Source organism: Equus przewalskii, chromosome 14, assembly GCF_037783145.1.
Source record: "Equus przewalskii isolate Varuska chromosome 14, EquPr2, whole genome shotgun sequence".
NCBI classification, from domain to species: domain Eukaryota; kingdom Metazoa; phylum Chordata; class Mammalia; order Perissodactyla; family Equidae; genus Equus; species Equus przewalskii.
The window spans coordinates 3866272-3881386 of record NC_091844.1 but is presented as its reverse complement, the minus strand read 5'-3'; the positions used below and the strand labels follow the sequence as shown (position 1 = coordinate 3881386).

The 15115-nt window shown below is 52.3% G+C and overlaps 1 protein-coding gene across 6 annotated transcripts in view; it reads right to left on the bottom strand.

Moving 5' to 3' along the window:
• The window catches only part of UXS1 (UDP-glucuronate decarboxylase 1), a 96742-nt gene that overhangs the window by 18757 nt on the left and 62870 nt on the right, over positions 1 to 15115 (bottom strand). For all 6 annotated transcript variants that reach the window (XM_070573344.1, XM_070573348.1, XM_070573343.1 and 3 more), the window contains 3 exons: positions 12241 to 12300; positions 9411 to 9532; positions 734 to 853 (listed from right to left, as the gene is read on the bottom strand). In XM_070573344.1, the coding sequence (XP_070429445.1) occupies positions 734 to 853; positions 9411 to 9532; positions 12241 to 12300 (302 nt within the window). The remainder of the gene's footprint in view (positions 1 to 733; positions 854 to 9410; positions 9533 to 12240; positions 12301 to 15115) is intronic.

Sequence of the window (15115 nt, the reverse complement as noted above, 5' to 3'; positions counted from 1 at the left end):
ATAATATAACCTGCACCCCACAGTTGTGCTGTGAGCATTAAATGAGTGAAGAGACATAAAGATCAGAGAACAGAAGCAGTAAACTCACTCCACGGACAGATAGCTAGGGAGAGACGGACAGACGGTTAGACAGACATGCGTGCACATAATTTTTTCCCTGGGAATACACTCAGCTGATAAGCAAACCGTCCTGCAGGATTTTCAGAGTAACAGGACACTCCTCCACTCTGGACATCCACCAAATGCTGAGCTGTGAAGGGGCAGAGAGGCAGAGGCGGACAGGCAGGAAGACCACGGGAGAGCCAGAGAAGCAGGACGAGGAGGGAGGGGGAGAGTGCTGGGGACTCCGCAGAACCGAAGAGAACCAACGGAACTTCATCAGCAACCCGAGTGGCGCTGGGCGCAGACACACGACTGGGCACAGCCAGCGGCCAAGACAACGTCTGGGAAAGTCTCTGCAGGCAGGCCGGGCAGAGAGGCAGGCCGAGGAGAGGGCAGCGTAGACGAGGCCTGCAGGACGCTGTGCACTCGGGGAGCGTGGGGTCCTGCCTCCCGTCACACTCATTCCTCCTGGACTCACGCCCAGCACCCCTCCCCTTCGAGGCGGGCAGCAGCTCCTACTTAACACCAAGTGGCACCTCAGGAATGTTACTCCCTGAGTCCCGACGCGCTCCGCCTTCGTCACCTGTTGGCCGAGCCCCCACTGCTTCGTGCCTGCTGAGGCCGCACATACCGTGAGCGGCTCGCCCTGCAGTGCCTGCAGGATGAAGTTGCTGACAACTCGCCCGTCGTTCATGTGCATGCGCGGCCCAAAGGTATTGAAGATCCTCGCCACCCGAACTTCAACGCCTTCCTGGAACAGAGAAAAGGGAAGAAAATGTGCTTCACCCTGAAGCCTGCATTTCCACTTACCCACTTCAGGGCCCTGCACAGCAAGCGGGTCAGAAAACGTCTGCTTTTCCTTCCAAGATGGAAGTGGCTTTTTTGTTCGGATTATATAATGTGTTAACTGTAAACAAATCTGGAGACTACACAGAATTAGACCAAACTCAGATGTGCCCCAGATCTCACCCCCATGAAGCACCAGCACTAACATCCTGGTAGGAAACCTATGAGACAGTTAAATAGCACAAGAGGAAAAAATGCATTTATATAAAATTTTTTCCCAGTACATAAATAGCTATTTTCCCAACTAGGACCATGCTATGCATATTCTCTTATAATCTTTCCCACATAATGTTTTGTGCAAATTTATCACTCAATAGAGATTTAAATGTCAATGAATGTTTAATATTGGATTTGAAGAAAAACAAGAGAGCACTTTATCTTGGGAAGGAAGGACAGACAAGCATTCTTAGAGAGCACAGTGTCCCTTCACCCCAATCTGCTCCAGTGAAAGCTGAAGACAAGCCAGCACCCAGCGTGGGCTACGTGGCCTGGATGATGCGTACGAACGTCATGTGAAACAGCTATCTTTATGGGGGGATTACACATGTTCATTTACTTCTATGTATTTTTTTAATGTTTCTATTTTTATTACAATAAACATGTATTACTTTTAAAATCCAGAAAAAGCATATTTTCAAATACATAATCAGGAAAGTATATTTCTTAAACCCCAAAAGCCTTCTCCAAACTACGTGGTTTAATTATTAATTTCAGACTGCTTCTTTGTGGATAAAGAAGTTAAACATTGTATCACACTCTGAATTAGTGGACTTTCGCAGGGTATGTTTCTTGTTTGTTTGGTCCACTAGACTACAGACGTGTGTGTTCTGGGCGTCCGAGGGCAGGCAGGACGGTGGAGCAAAGACCTGGGGCTCACTAAGCAGGCCTGCCGCTGAGCTCTCAGCCACAGGAACCTGGGAGAGAACAGTGCCTCCCTTATGGGGCTTTTGTACGAATTAAGCCAACCCCGTGCAGCCCTCAGCACAGGCCCAGCAGCCAGGAGCATTAGAGGCTATTGTTGCCAAGACCAGTCCAAACAGCTCCTCTCTAGTTCTACCACTCAGATCTGGCACAGGCTGGGAACCTAATGGGCCCTCGGCTAACGGGGCTTATTCAGCACAGAATTTCCCCACCAGCCGAGTGAGCGAAAGGCGATGAGCTGCATGCCCAAGGGCATGCCTCCCAGCGGGGCTGGAGCCACCCTGCGGCCCCCTCTGCCCACAGCGGCCTCACCTCCGGGCCCAGCGTGCCAGGCAAGCACGGGCGGTCTCTAACTGTGCTGAGATAGGAAATGGTTGGGAAGCAGGGAACCAGCACACAGTCAATGTCCAGAAACCAGGGCGCTATACTTCTGCTAACCCCTCCAGCATTACATTATGATGCTTCCACACGAGCTATTCTCAGGACTAAGATATGAGCTACTATTCTAGGCCCGGGAATCAACCTTTTTCTCTACCAAACTAATGGCAGAATAGTTTCTAAAAAGGGGAGGAGCAGAGATGTTGTTCCTAATAGAAAACAACTCAAAAATATCCACTTGCATTTAATTGTTAAGATGAGGAAAGACTCACACATGGATAAACATGGCTTTATTCTAGGAAGTGACTGCAAAGACCTCAGCAAATTCACAGCAGTCAAACCACGTGTCCAGCAGGGCAGCTCAGTGGGCTGTGCGAAGGCTGCAGGGAATTGACACTTTTATCCTCCTGAACTCCCCGTTCCTCAGGAACAACGTTCTAGAACACGACCTCAGGAAAGGCCGGCTTCTGCAAACATCACTGGCCAGCACATGCACAGGCCTTCTTGTTCTGCTTGCCCATCTGGAGAGCAACCCTAGGCGACACGGCACGAGCCTCCTCAGGTGCAGATGCCGGACAGCCATGGCGCTGGTCCAAGAACTGCAGCCCCCCAGCCTGTCCTACACCAGCAAGGCCCGCCCAGGCTCGGCGCATGGAGGAGACACACATGCAGGCGCACTCGCTGAGGACCGCTCTTCTCCAGCACACGGCGCTTCTGGAGTCCCCATGCCGCCTCGTCTCTCTGGGCAGTGTCAGGACACAGAGGCCGCCCCGTTCAGCATGCACAGTCCCTCACCACCTGACACCCATCCCCTGCGGCCCTGTGGGGGCCCCGGGCAGGAGAGCGGATGGGCACCCATGCACACAGCTTGGAGGAAGAGTCCTTACTTCCCAGCTCAGACATGAGGAAAGGGCCAGTGTCTGCCCAAAGACCGCTTCCTAGGGTGAAAACCCAGGACGCCTCGCCAGGACGAGACGGCTCTTGGAAGGGAGACGTTCCTCGAGAGGACCAATGAGCAAACACTCGCACAAACTCCTGTCTCACATTCAATGCTCTGGCTGCCAAGGACAGCAGCCTGCTGACTCCCACACGGGCACACCTGAGCGTCCACCATGGCGAGGTACAGGGCCTGCATGCACACACACAGCAGTGATTCAAAAAGGAACCACATCATTCTTAAGCATGGTGGGGTTTCACTTTGTGTCCACGGCTTTGTCCAGTGTGGGAACCATGACTCATTCACTTATGACTCCAAGATTCCAAGAAGTTTTTATCAAGGATCAGGACAACTCCTGCAAGTCTGCGTCATATCAGCATCAAACCAGCAGAAACTTAAGGGAGGACGATGCTCAGGGTGCCATGCAGGCGAGCGCATGCGAGCACACAAAAGCAAGCAGCACACAGACTGCGGTAGTACCAGGGCTCTGGAAACAGTGACCAGCCTGCAAGAAGCACCACCCCAGATGGGAAGGCTGCCATTGGAAGGCTCTTCCCCCACTTCTGGTAGCCAAGAGGCAGGAGGAGCTGGGGAGGCAGGCTTGGATGATTGGTGAGTGGTGAGTCAGGCAGCACAATGAAGGAACAGGGATGTCCCCTCCCCAAGCATCTCCCAGAAAGTCACCAGCAGGAATTAAATGGGCCCTTCCTCTAAAGTTCTCTTTTCAACTGCATCCTTCAGTGGAGAGCACTGTCTCAAGCCACTGAACACCAATTATGATCACTGTCTTTACTGATGGAAGGTGCCGGAGGGTGGAACAGACAGGCGATGCAGAGGGAGCGGATGCTGACCAGGAGCTGACCATCACCTCTCCACTGCACGGACAGCCAGTCCTGAAGGAGGCTCCCAGAGCTCATTTATCTGTAGGGAACAGTACAGAGAAATAACAGGAAGCGCTCCAGCTATGGTAGCCCGACTCTGTGAGGCCTCCTTAGTGTTCCTCATGCCCCTGAGACAAGGACATGCACGGCCCTAAAGCAATAGGTCAGAGGCCCTGGAGGTGAACCAGGTAACCCCCAGCAGCAGCCTCTCCTAACTACATCCTGATGGGGCCTGCTCTTACCTGAGAATCAGACCGAGGCCGCTACAGAACAGAGAGCTCACTTGCTGAGCAAGATTCTCGAAGGAGCTAGAATGCTGCAGTTCACACTCAGGGCTGGCAGAGCGACAAGGCCATGCAAGCTCAGGGGACGGGCGTACATGTCTGCCTGCAATCTCCCTCAGCAGCCCTGCTGTAGTCTTGACAACTGGTCCTAAGGCCTCTCTGCAGCAGGCTACGCCAGCGCTCACCACCAGGCCAGGAGGAGCAAGTGTTACCCTGACGGTTTCTAGGTGGGGCAAATGGGGATGGAGAGCAGGCCAGCGAGGGGGCGGCAGAGCCAGGACACAAGGCCTGCGGGAGGGCCCAGGCCACAGGGTCTTGACCCCTAGGGTGTGAATCCTACCCGTCCAACATGTGACTTATTTTAGTTGCTTGCTGAATGTTTGCGAACTGAAGTATACTGTACATACCAACTATTTAACTATTTAAAAGTATTGTGATGCCAGAAAATAAAATAAAACCATACCCTTGAGGCCTCTGGACCAGAGGATTTCTGAATTTCCTTTCTGCCTGCCAGTCTATGGTTTTATGACTTGTGGCAGACCCAGCCCAGTGGGGGGGCCACAGACCGTGGAGGGTCCGACTTACGCGGGGCCGTGAGCTCAAATGCACACTGACTAAGCACTGACTACAGCACACTGGACAGGTGTCCACACTGAAACAACCACCATGTCCAAGTGCACGTGGAGATGCAACTTAATTCCTCTCTGACAAGTCCAAAGTATCCATGAAAGACGCGAGGCCCTTTGATCCCAACTTCCATCTCCTTTCATCGCCCAGAAGAAAGCTCAAGGGAGCTGCTCTTTACGTAAGGGATGTGTTCTGAAATGTGCCTGTGTGGCAGGTTTTTTATGGGAAAATCAAGTTCTACTGTGAATACATTAGGATATTTCATTCATTAAAATTAAGAAACTCAGAAGAAGATCCTCTGGAAAAGGGAAAATCTGTAAAAAGATTATTACTAATTCTATTTATCTTGTTTATATTTTCAATCCTTATGTAGTAGGATTATTCAGAACAAGATACATCCACATACCATATGAGGTCTTGACAATAAAAATGACGGTTTATACTGAAGACTGTCACTATGTATTTTAAAAAATAAGAATTTAGGTTATTAAAATAATTAATTAAAAATACACGAGAGGCATACTGTTCCACCTTGTTCATCCTTCCTTCTGGTCATTATTTTTTTCATTTGTCTCCAAATAGCATAAATTGTTAACACCTAAAGTTCTGAATCTTCTCCTGAAAGTTGCCATCTTGAAAGGCCGCACACTTAGAACTATAAACCTACAACATCACGATGCAGCTGCTTGTTGGTGACATGCTGCTCTGAAGAACAGCGGGTAGTTCTGGAGCCCTGCTGCGTGCGCTCCCCGTCCCAGGCATTGTCACCTGACTGCACCTGTCCGAGCCCAGATGCCCTTGCACCTGGAGCCACAGCTTCTCTCACTCAGCCAGGCTTTCCACCAGCCGTGGCCTGCCAGGACGGCAGGGAGAGGGGAGCAGCACACACTGCAGGCAGCCAGCTGTGGGTTCAAGCTCCACTTACTGGCCAGGAGCTGAGAGCAAGTTCTCCCATCTGTACGATGGGCTGCACACCAGCCCCCCCCCCACCTTAAAGGGGCTGCAGGAATGAGGTGAGATGGAACAGACCGAGCCCTCACACAGGCTGAGCCCCAACAGAGGCGAGGCCACTGCAGGCCGCCAGCACGCAGCTCCTGCAACACCCACTGCAGGAGAGAGCAGCACATCTGGGCCTGGAACATTTATATGGCGCCCGGAGGGCACCGCGCTGAGCACTCAGGGTCTGGAAAGGCTACCTCCACAGACGGATGAGGAGTGAGAAGCGGCAGAGCTGGAGTCTCGAAAATGTCACGTTGGAGTCTGAGCCCCAAAGAGGTTCTGACTTGTCCCAGACTAGGCCACATCCCGAGGGGCCAACCCTCAATCCCCCAGACCAGGCCACAGCTCACAGGGCCAACCCTGAACCCCCAGACCAGGCCACACCTCACAGGGCCAACGCTGAACCCCCAGACCAGGCCACACCTTGAGAGGCCTACCCTGATCCCCCCAGATCAGGCAGCCCCCGAGGCCAACCCAAGGAAGGCAGGCAGTGCCGACCCACCCTTGCTGGCAGCTAATATAAATTCCTGAGTAAAAGAATCGTCCTAACGTCTTAAACATTTACACCCTTCACAATCTTTACAGGGTGGTTTTTATTTTGTTTTCCCCTATGTTTATCTCTGGATTGGACTGGGGTAACACTTCTTTTTCCTTCTCGCTTTTCTCTGTTTTCTTACTTTCTATTTGTGGCCAAGCATCCTGCCGTCACAGGAACACAAATCTCCTTCAGCTGTTCCCATGAGCTGACAGGAAAGGCGCCCCCGTTTCCTCCTCTTCAGCACTGATCCCAACACACCAGGGACAGAGGGCTCGGGGACAAGTTTTAGAGCCCAGCAGGGTCACAGGCTTGGACCCATGGCTCTCCCCACAAGGGAGCACAGTACTTATAACACGAATAACGGGGGATGGAAGGTACAAAGCTCATGCGTGACTGCTTCACAGGCCTCTTAGAACTTGCGCAAGGCTACAGGCCCTCCGACCAGGCCCACTGCTCTCGGCCACACTGACCCTGCATCAGGAGGCCATGACTCCCACAGCTGCAGAGCCACCAGAACCAGACGGGACTCTGCCACCTGTAGGGCCAGAGGCACCGCCACTCCCTGAGCTAAAGGCCACCCAGTGGGAGCAGACGAGGGGCTCTGGGGAAAGGCAGCTAGGTCATACTGCTCACAAGTCCCGACGTGCCACGAGGAACAGGCCTTCCTCTGGGCTATTTGCAGACAACACGTGACGGCAATGGTCCCCGGGGCAGACACGAGTCCTTACGCAGGTAGGCTAAGCAATGTGACGAGCTTTGACGAATCTACAGACTACTCCATGCTGTCGGCCGGCTAAGACCCCAAGCTTCGCACAAAGCGCTGAGCCCATCTTCCACAAGGCAATTCTAAAACCCGACATCACGATGGAAGGTAACCCATGCACCGTTCCCTCGAGGAGAAGCCACGGTGCCCCAGCAAGCAGCACACTGTCGACGTGACCACGGACATCACTGCTCCATCTGCATGGCACCCGTCGGTGGGGCCTCCCATGTGTGCAGCACACACCAGACATTCCACGGTGCAGGCCTCGTTGGAGCAAGTGCCAGTCCTTCACAAGGATGGCCCCGCTGGGCACAGACACATCCTGACGGGGCTCGTAGGGGACGCTCAGCACAGACCAGCTGCACACACAAGAGGAGATTCTAACATTGCAGGTCTTGGGGCAATGCCACCTGTGCCGTTAAATTGAGACCCATGCGAGCAGAAACGTCATGCTGACAGGTCCAGAGTCACCCAGGGGCCACACGCCTGGGCTCAGCCGGATGACACGCCCGGGTCCCGTGACAGCGTGTGTGTGAACGCGTACGCTGGCTAGTGTCCAGGTGCGGACTACAGTTCCTGGCATACAGTCAGTGTTTAATCAATGCTGGCTACATTATTACTAAACACTGTAATTATTGTGAGCTCATACCTCAAGGTAATACGTATACTTATACTCATTTAACAAAAACTAAAAAGTTTCACAAAATGTCCTATTTGGCCACCAGCTTTACCTACATAAAAACTTCATAAGAAATTCTACCACAGACTGAAAGCAAAAGGAAACAGCTGAGACTCACCAGGCCCCTCAGACTTACTGAGCAACGAAATGCACTTACACGCCCCTCATGCCTGCAGGTTAGTTTTCTTAGGTACCAACCACATGCCGGTGCTGCTGTGTATCCGGGGACCATCTGAAATTTTGGGGTCAAGATATTCTGGGCTCAAAAATGATAAACGTATGTCTCTAAAACTGTTTCATGTTCGTAAAATAAATGGATGATATAAGCCAACTGCCCAAGGCAGCTCAGAAAGCAGTTAGTTCTGCTTCTGGCCGAGAAATGAGGCAGAAAGGGGTAAACACCTACATCAGCACAAGGTTGTTTTGTGGGTCTTTAATGTTGGTATTTCATTAAAAACATGACGACTCTCCTCCAAAAAAACCAAAAACGCTCAGGGACAGCCTGGCCCAGCCCCTAGCACCTCCATGCGTGCCCCCAGGCCTCCAGCCTCACGTGAAGCCACAGCTGTCAGGCCTGGGCTTGCCTGCAGGCGGGGCCTCCGCCTGAGAACCTGCTCCCAAGGAGAGCCGTCCACGTCCCAGGTGCTGAGAGTACGGCCCGCACCACCACCCGTCAGCAGCCTGTCCTGGGACAACACTCCTGTCCACACCGGTTTACCCACGCGTCCCTCTCCTAGAGGCACATCCCTGAGGATCTCCGAGAGCTGGTCCAAGCACAACAGGACAGTCACCGAGAAATGAAGGACCCGCTGGGCCCTGGCCTGGCCCCTTGGGGCCTGTGTGGACATCTCATGGGCTCCTGCACAGCCTTCAGGGGTCAGGACAGTGCGCTGTGACCAAGAGATTACGTCTCTGAGGTCTCTGGGAATGAGAGCCTCGCTCCCCAGGCTGTGGGCTCCTGCTACAGGAGGGCAAACCTGTAACACGAAACCACTGCAGGAAGAGCCCTCAGCACTGCAGTGAATGGTGCGGACAGCAGGAACCAGCAGCAGTAAACACAAATAATAATCCCAGAGAGGCTCAGATTAAAGCACTGAATGCACTTTTATGCCCGTCAGATAACTGAAAAGCAGGACAAACAGTCCACTGATTTGCAGGCTTCAGGAAATCCGAGCCGCTCATCAAACAACTGCCGTGGGCAATGAGGCAACTGAGAAGCCTCCTCTCAAAGCCACCAACACTAGTCCAAACCGAGGAGTGCATCCCCCAGAAATCTTTCTTTAAAAAAGGAGAAACACAGGGAAAGCCGCTGACAGCACCATTCGTTTACAACAGTGGGCACCTGGGCTTGCCCGACGCCCAGCCCCAGGCAGTTATTCACGCATTTCAGTCCTTACGGTTGAGGGAGTGGGTGCTGGTGCGCCTACACCGCAAGCCCAGAGCTTGGTTCAGTACCTGCTTCATGTAGGCATAGCACATGGTCTCTGCAACACGCTTGCCTTCATCGTAGCAGGCGCGGGGTCCCACCGGATTCACGTGGCCCCAGTAACTCTCACTCTGAGGGTGGACTTCGGGATCTACAGGGGGAAATGAGACCATGTTGTCATCCTTCCTTTTTTCAAGATCTTGTGCATTACGAACAACGAATACTGACGACACAAGGGGAGCTTGGAAAGCCCAACAAGAACACTTACAAACAGAGAGACACGTGTCAAGAGAGGGACTCAGGGTTCCAGAGGCCATTCTGTGGGCTCCAGCAGGGTGGGTGTTCTCCCCTCTCACATTACGTAGTGAGAGTACTTCACAGGCAAAATACACACATTTGAAGACCGAAGTCTCTCAACTTTAAGTCTCCCCTCTTTCCTATAAATTGTTCTCAACTTTCAGATCATCATACAAACTGTAATTAAATATAATCTACGTGAAGAGATATGCAGTTCAGTTTTATACTCATGAAACATGTAATTATAGTAAAGCATGTATTTCCTGAAAACACTGTAAGAGCATCTCTGTGGAACATGATGACTTTCACATGTGCTGCCCCAGAGTGAACCTGAGACCCTCGACGACATGCCCGGAGCCTGGTCGAGCGGAGGTGGAAGGACAACAGCACGTCCAACAGCAAGTGGCCACTGGTGCTGTGAACAGGCATTCCTATTTCCCAATTCGTGTGTTTCTGGTCTGTAAGTAAATCACACTTTAAGACTGTACCAGGGAGACAGACTATTTAAAGAAACCTAGGAACGAATTCTTTTTTAACACAGTATATTGTTGGAATGTGAATTAACACCTAATTAATCTGGTACACCAGGAATTTTATACAACCACAGTATGAAATGTATGAGTCTTTGCAAGAAATCTGGACAAGGTACAGGAACTCTATGTTACAAATTCATTTCTTGCTTATTTTGCAGCCCAAGTCTGACTTCAGCTCATGGGTACAATGGGACCTGCGTAGGGACAGGGCCACGAACACACATGCCTGAGCCTGCCATCCCCCTTCAGGAGGCTGACACCCCTCCGGGGCGAAGCCAGGGCATGCACAGATTCAGACCTATCTGCTCCTGTGGTTTAAAATTCCTATGAGAAGGTGCACATTTTTACTGCACGACAAGAAAAAAGGTCGAAGGCAAATACTCCGAGAGAAGAGAACCAATGCCTTAAATTCACACTGATGTAAGAGATGACTGACATCAGGCCTCTCTGGGGGTTTCTGATAAGGGCTGGGCAAGCCGGACGTGCCAGAGAAGGGTGGGCACACCCACCACCCCCTCGACTGGCCCCGTCCAGGCTGAGATGCCCAGGACACCCAAGGGCCATGACACAGCTTTGAACAGTTACCTCACAAAATCACTTTGAAAAAACAAGTGAAAAAAAATCACTGTTATGACAAAAGTGAAGGTCGAGAGTGAAAACTGACTTCAAACTTGTCCCCCCCTCAGCATTCTGTGAGGCTGACGGACCCCACACGCACTCCACAATGTCACTGGACAGCAGTTAGCAGACGTCAGGGCAGAGCAGCTGGTGAGCTCGGTGAGGGACGCCCTGATGTTATCTCAGAACTCTGAAGAACGAGCTATTGTCAAACACAGCAGATAGGAACCGAGGTAGAAGGAGGGAGGGTGGGCGTGGAGAAGTGCACGGTGCGATCCTGGCCAGACAGCACGAGCCCCTTCACCTTAGACACTTGAGGGTTCCGCCCGTTGGACTACACCAACACCGCTCCTTCTGTGTGAGGTGCAGCCCCTCCAGGCAGCCCCAGCAAGCATCTGATGTCTACAGAGGGGCTTGCTGGCCCGTTGTAGCATCTTGACATGGAAAGACAGGGAGGGGACACAAAAGTCTGCTCAGCAGCCTATTCCAAAGGAGCGGGGCGAATGGTGAAGTGGCCACTCCTGCCCTTTCAGCCACCTAGGATTCAAAGACGCAGATGGTGCCCCGCCTTACCACGGGGATTACAAAGAACATAACTGCATTTGGGAGAATTCCTGTTTCTGTGATTTTTTTCCCTTTGGTTCCCATCTTGCTCTCTCACTTCCTCATTTCTTCTGTCTATAACAAGAAGGTGAGACAGAAAATTCTATGATGTCAGAGTCTGGCTTCTGCTGCATAAGTGAGCAGTTCTCTGAAGCCTTACACAGCTCATCTGGGACCAAAGGGAAAGCCACCTGAACTGAAAATGAAGCCCTCAGCCCACTCCTGCCGTTCCCTCCCGGACGGGCCTGGGGAGGGATGTGAAGAGCTCCTTGTTGGCAAAACAGGCTCCCGAGTTTGCCGGCACTGCCTACTTAAGATTCTTCCAGAAATCGTTACGCAGCAGCTGAGGCAATCAGTGCAAGTCTGCACCAAGCAAGCTCTCACGGCCAACCCCGGAGTCCTGGCGGGTCGGGCAGATGGCATGTGCTGCCCACACTGCAGAACAACATGTGCCAGCTCAACCCGCAAAGATTCCCTAACGAAGGACCTCTAGGGTACTTTCTGAACAGAATGGCCAAGGCATGTCTATGGACTTGTAAACGGTGCGACCTTCTTGGGAAGGTGACATGACAGTCTTGGGGCGCTCTAGCAGGAGAAAAATGGGTTTGTCCCACGCAGAGGAGGGAGCCTGGAGACCACAACAGCTGCGACAGGCAGCCTCTTTGCTGTCATGCCTGGAACGGGACAGGCTGGCCTTCTCAGAAACGGAACCTGGGACTCATTGTTTATTCCTTCTTCACGTCAGACAGGATGCAAACAGTTCATGGGGCCTGAGCAAGCGTCCCCCGTGGGAGCCCCACCCACTCACCTCCATACACCTCCGAGGTGGAGGCCAGGAGCAGACGCGCGCCGACTCGCTTGGCCAGGCCTGTGAAAAGCAAAGATGTGATAAGAAAAACTGTCAACTTCAGGGAAACCGGAAAACACAGATGCACACGCACATTTTTGTAGCCAATTTAAGGAATTTTTGTATTAATGATATCTGATAATCCATGCATCTTCAATTATCCACTCTTATTGCATCTACTTTGGAAGGAAATGAAAACAAAAACAGTAAGAAAAACATAAATGAACCCTCAGAAGCACAGTATTTCGTTGGATACTTACAGTGTAAGCAGGGCCAACACAGAATCTGTCGATTCGAGAAGGTGCGGTTTGAGGAGTTTCATAAAGACTCCTTCGCCCCAGCGTATCACCCAGTATTTATCAGGGGCTTCGCTCTGGGAGGCAGAAGGCAGGGCCCTTCGCACCTTAACTTCCACTATTACCCCAAATGGTCCGCCTGCCACTTCCTCAACGTGCACCCTGCCATCTTCTGCTGTGCCCGAGCCAGACCCCAGGGCTGGACATCTCTGCCCCACCCCCTGCTTCCCTCCAGGTTCAACAGCACCTTCTCCAAAGCAAGTTGCCACATTCCTCCGTCCTGCTCTGAACCCTCTCCTGCACTGACCCCTCGCACGTGGAATGGGCCAGAACACCATTACCTATGGTGGTCACGTAAGCATGGAAAGTCTCCAATCTGTCTCCTGCAGAGCCCCAGTGTACAGGCTCTGAGAAGCCCTGCACGGAAGCCACCAACTACCCGTCACTTAGCCCAGTGCTTCCTCCCCAAACAGCTCCGCCACGGAGCTTCGTGCACAGGCAGCATCGGGTGAAGGGCCAGCTGTGCCACAACACAGCCCTCAGCGCCCAGCACGGCACACGGGGCAGAGGTCCAGCACGGTGCCTGTGGGGTGCTGCTAGGAGGGAGAGGTAAGGCGGGCACTGCCAGGGGAGGTGGGCGAGATGGAAGGGCAGGAGTGCATAGGAACACCCAGGAGAGGCATGAAGACACTCTTCAAGAAGAGAATGGGGTTGCTAAAAGGCAAGGATGTGGAGATAACCTGTGCAAACGCCATGCCACCACTGCTTGAGGAAGAAGATGCTAAAAGGGATGTAGTATGACATGGAATTTACAGGCTACCAACATCTCAGGCCTGTCTCCCTTACTCCAGTTTCACCCGCAGAAGTCTGCAAGGTGGGTCAGCATACATATTATGGCATACGGACAATGGAAGTAATGAAGAATCCCAGAGTCTTTTTTTTAACTAAACTTGTAATTTGAGATGATTGTAGATTCAAATGCAGTTGTAAGAAGTCATACAGAGAAATCCCATGAACCGTTTACCCAGTTTCCCCTAATACAGTAACAACTTACAAAACTACAGTACAATATCACAACCAGGATAGTGACAACAGATGCCGTCAAGACACGGAACATCCCATCACCACAAGGATCCCTCCTGCGTGAGGCCAGGCGAGTGCACCTGTGCCACTGTAGCGCCCAGGGGCTTATGCTGAGCTGGACAAAGAGGTTCTATCATGAGGAAGCCAAGCACAGAACTGGGGAGGTGGGGAGGCACAGAGAGGGGAGGGCCCTACCGGGAAGAAGCCAGGTGAAGTCCAGCGCATCTTGCCTCAAGTGCAAAATCACGACAGCTCCTTTCAGTTCGGAACACAAAGTCCTATCTGGGTCTCCTTCTGGCCTACCAACTGTCTCCCTTTAGCTTTTGTCCAGGGTCACTGCTGGAAGACCCTGACGACTCCTTCAGGACCTCCAGGTCCAATGTCACTTGTGCCTCAGGCCTTGCTCAGAAGTCACTTCCGTCCTGAACTCTAACAGCACGGCACTGGCACCTCCCTTCTGGAAACTCTCCCTGCCTACGCGGTGTCGCTGATGCCTGTGCCCTTCTTTCCGCTCTCCTATGAGACACAAGTTCCCTGGCAGAAGGCCTGAGTCCAGCCTTGTCTGAATGCCCTCCACAGTGGACAGGATGGTGCCTTGGGCTCAGTGACTGCATCGCCTAAACAGGCAGAAGGAATGATACCCCCTTAAACATCACGTGGTTGGTGGCCCTTCCCCTATGGGACCCAGTGCTGGACAGGAGGAGGGGCTGGGGAGGCAGAGATGGTGCATGGAGGGGCAGAGCCTGCAGTGGCAAGGTTGGGGAGCGGCCTCAACCATGCCAACCCTCTAAGCAGAGGCGGGGGACTGGTTCTGTCTGGAACAAAGAGGAGGACAAATGCCCGTTCTGGTTTAGAATGGACTTAACTCCATGCAGAGCTTGATCCTCCAAAACGTCTGGTCTTCGAAACCTGAAAACTGATCTCTGCTACCCTTCCCATCCCTTGTCTCCACGCTTCCCTCAAATTAAAACGCAGTGCTGTATTTCCCAAATCCACTTAGAGAACCTGTTTCAAATGTTCCTGTAATTAAATTCATTTTTTACTTCACATTTCAAACAGTGGCCCCTTTCTTCCACTTTGCAATTAATCAAAGCTCCTAGCTTTTAAGCCTGTGCTGAAGTTAAGCACGCCTCTAATTTCAAGCATTAACTCAAGCTTATTGTCCACAGCTCTAAATCTCAGGCCTGCTGTCTGGAGTATACACGCGTGCTCACTCTTTCATCTCACATCTGAGGTGAGCTCTGAAGTTCCGACAGCCCCATAAGGACAGCTCTCCTCCCGTTCCTTCTAGGAGCGCTACCGAAAGGCCGCGTGAGTGTGTGTACGTGCGGTCCACCGCAACCCCTGCTCACACAAGAGTCGCCAGCGCCTCCTCCCAGCCCAGAGGCAGCGCACCGTGTCTCAGTGGGGAGAGTGGAGGAAGGCTGGGCCGTGGCTGGAAAGCACAGGTGCTCACT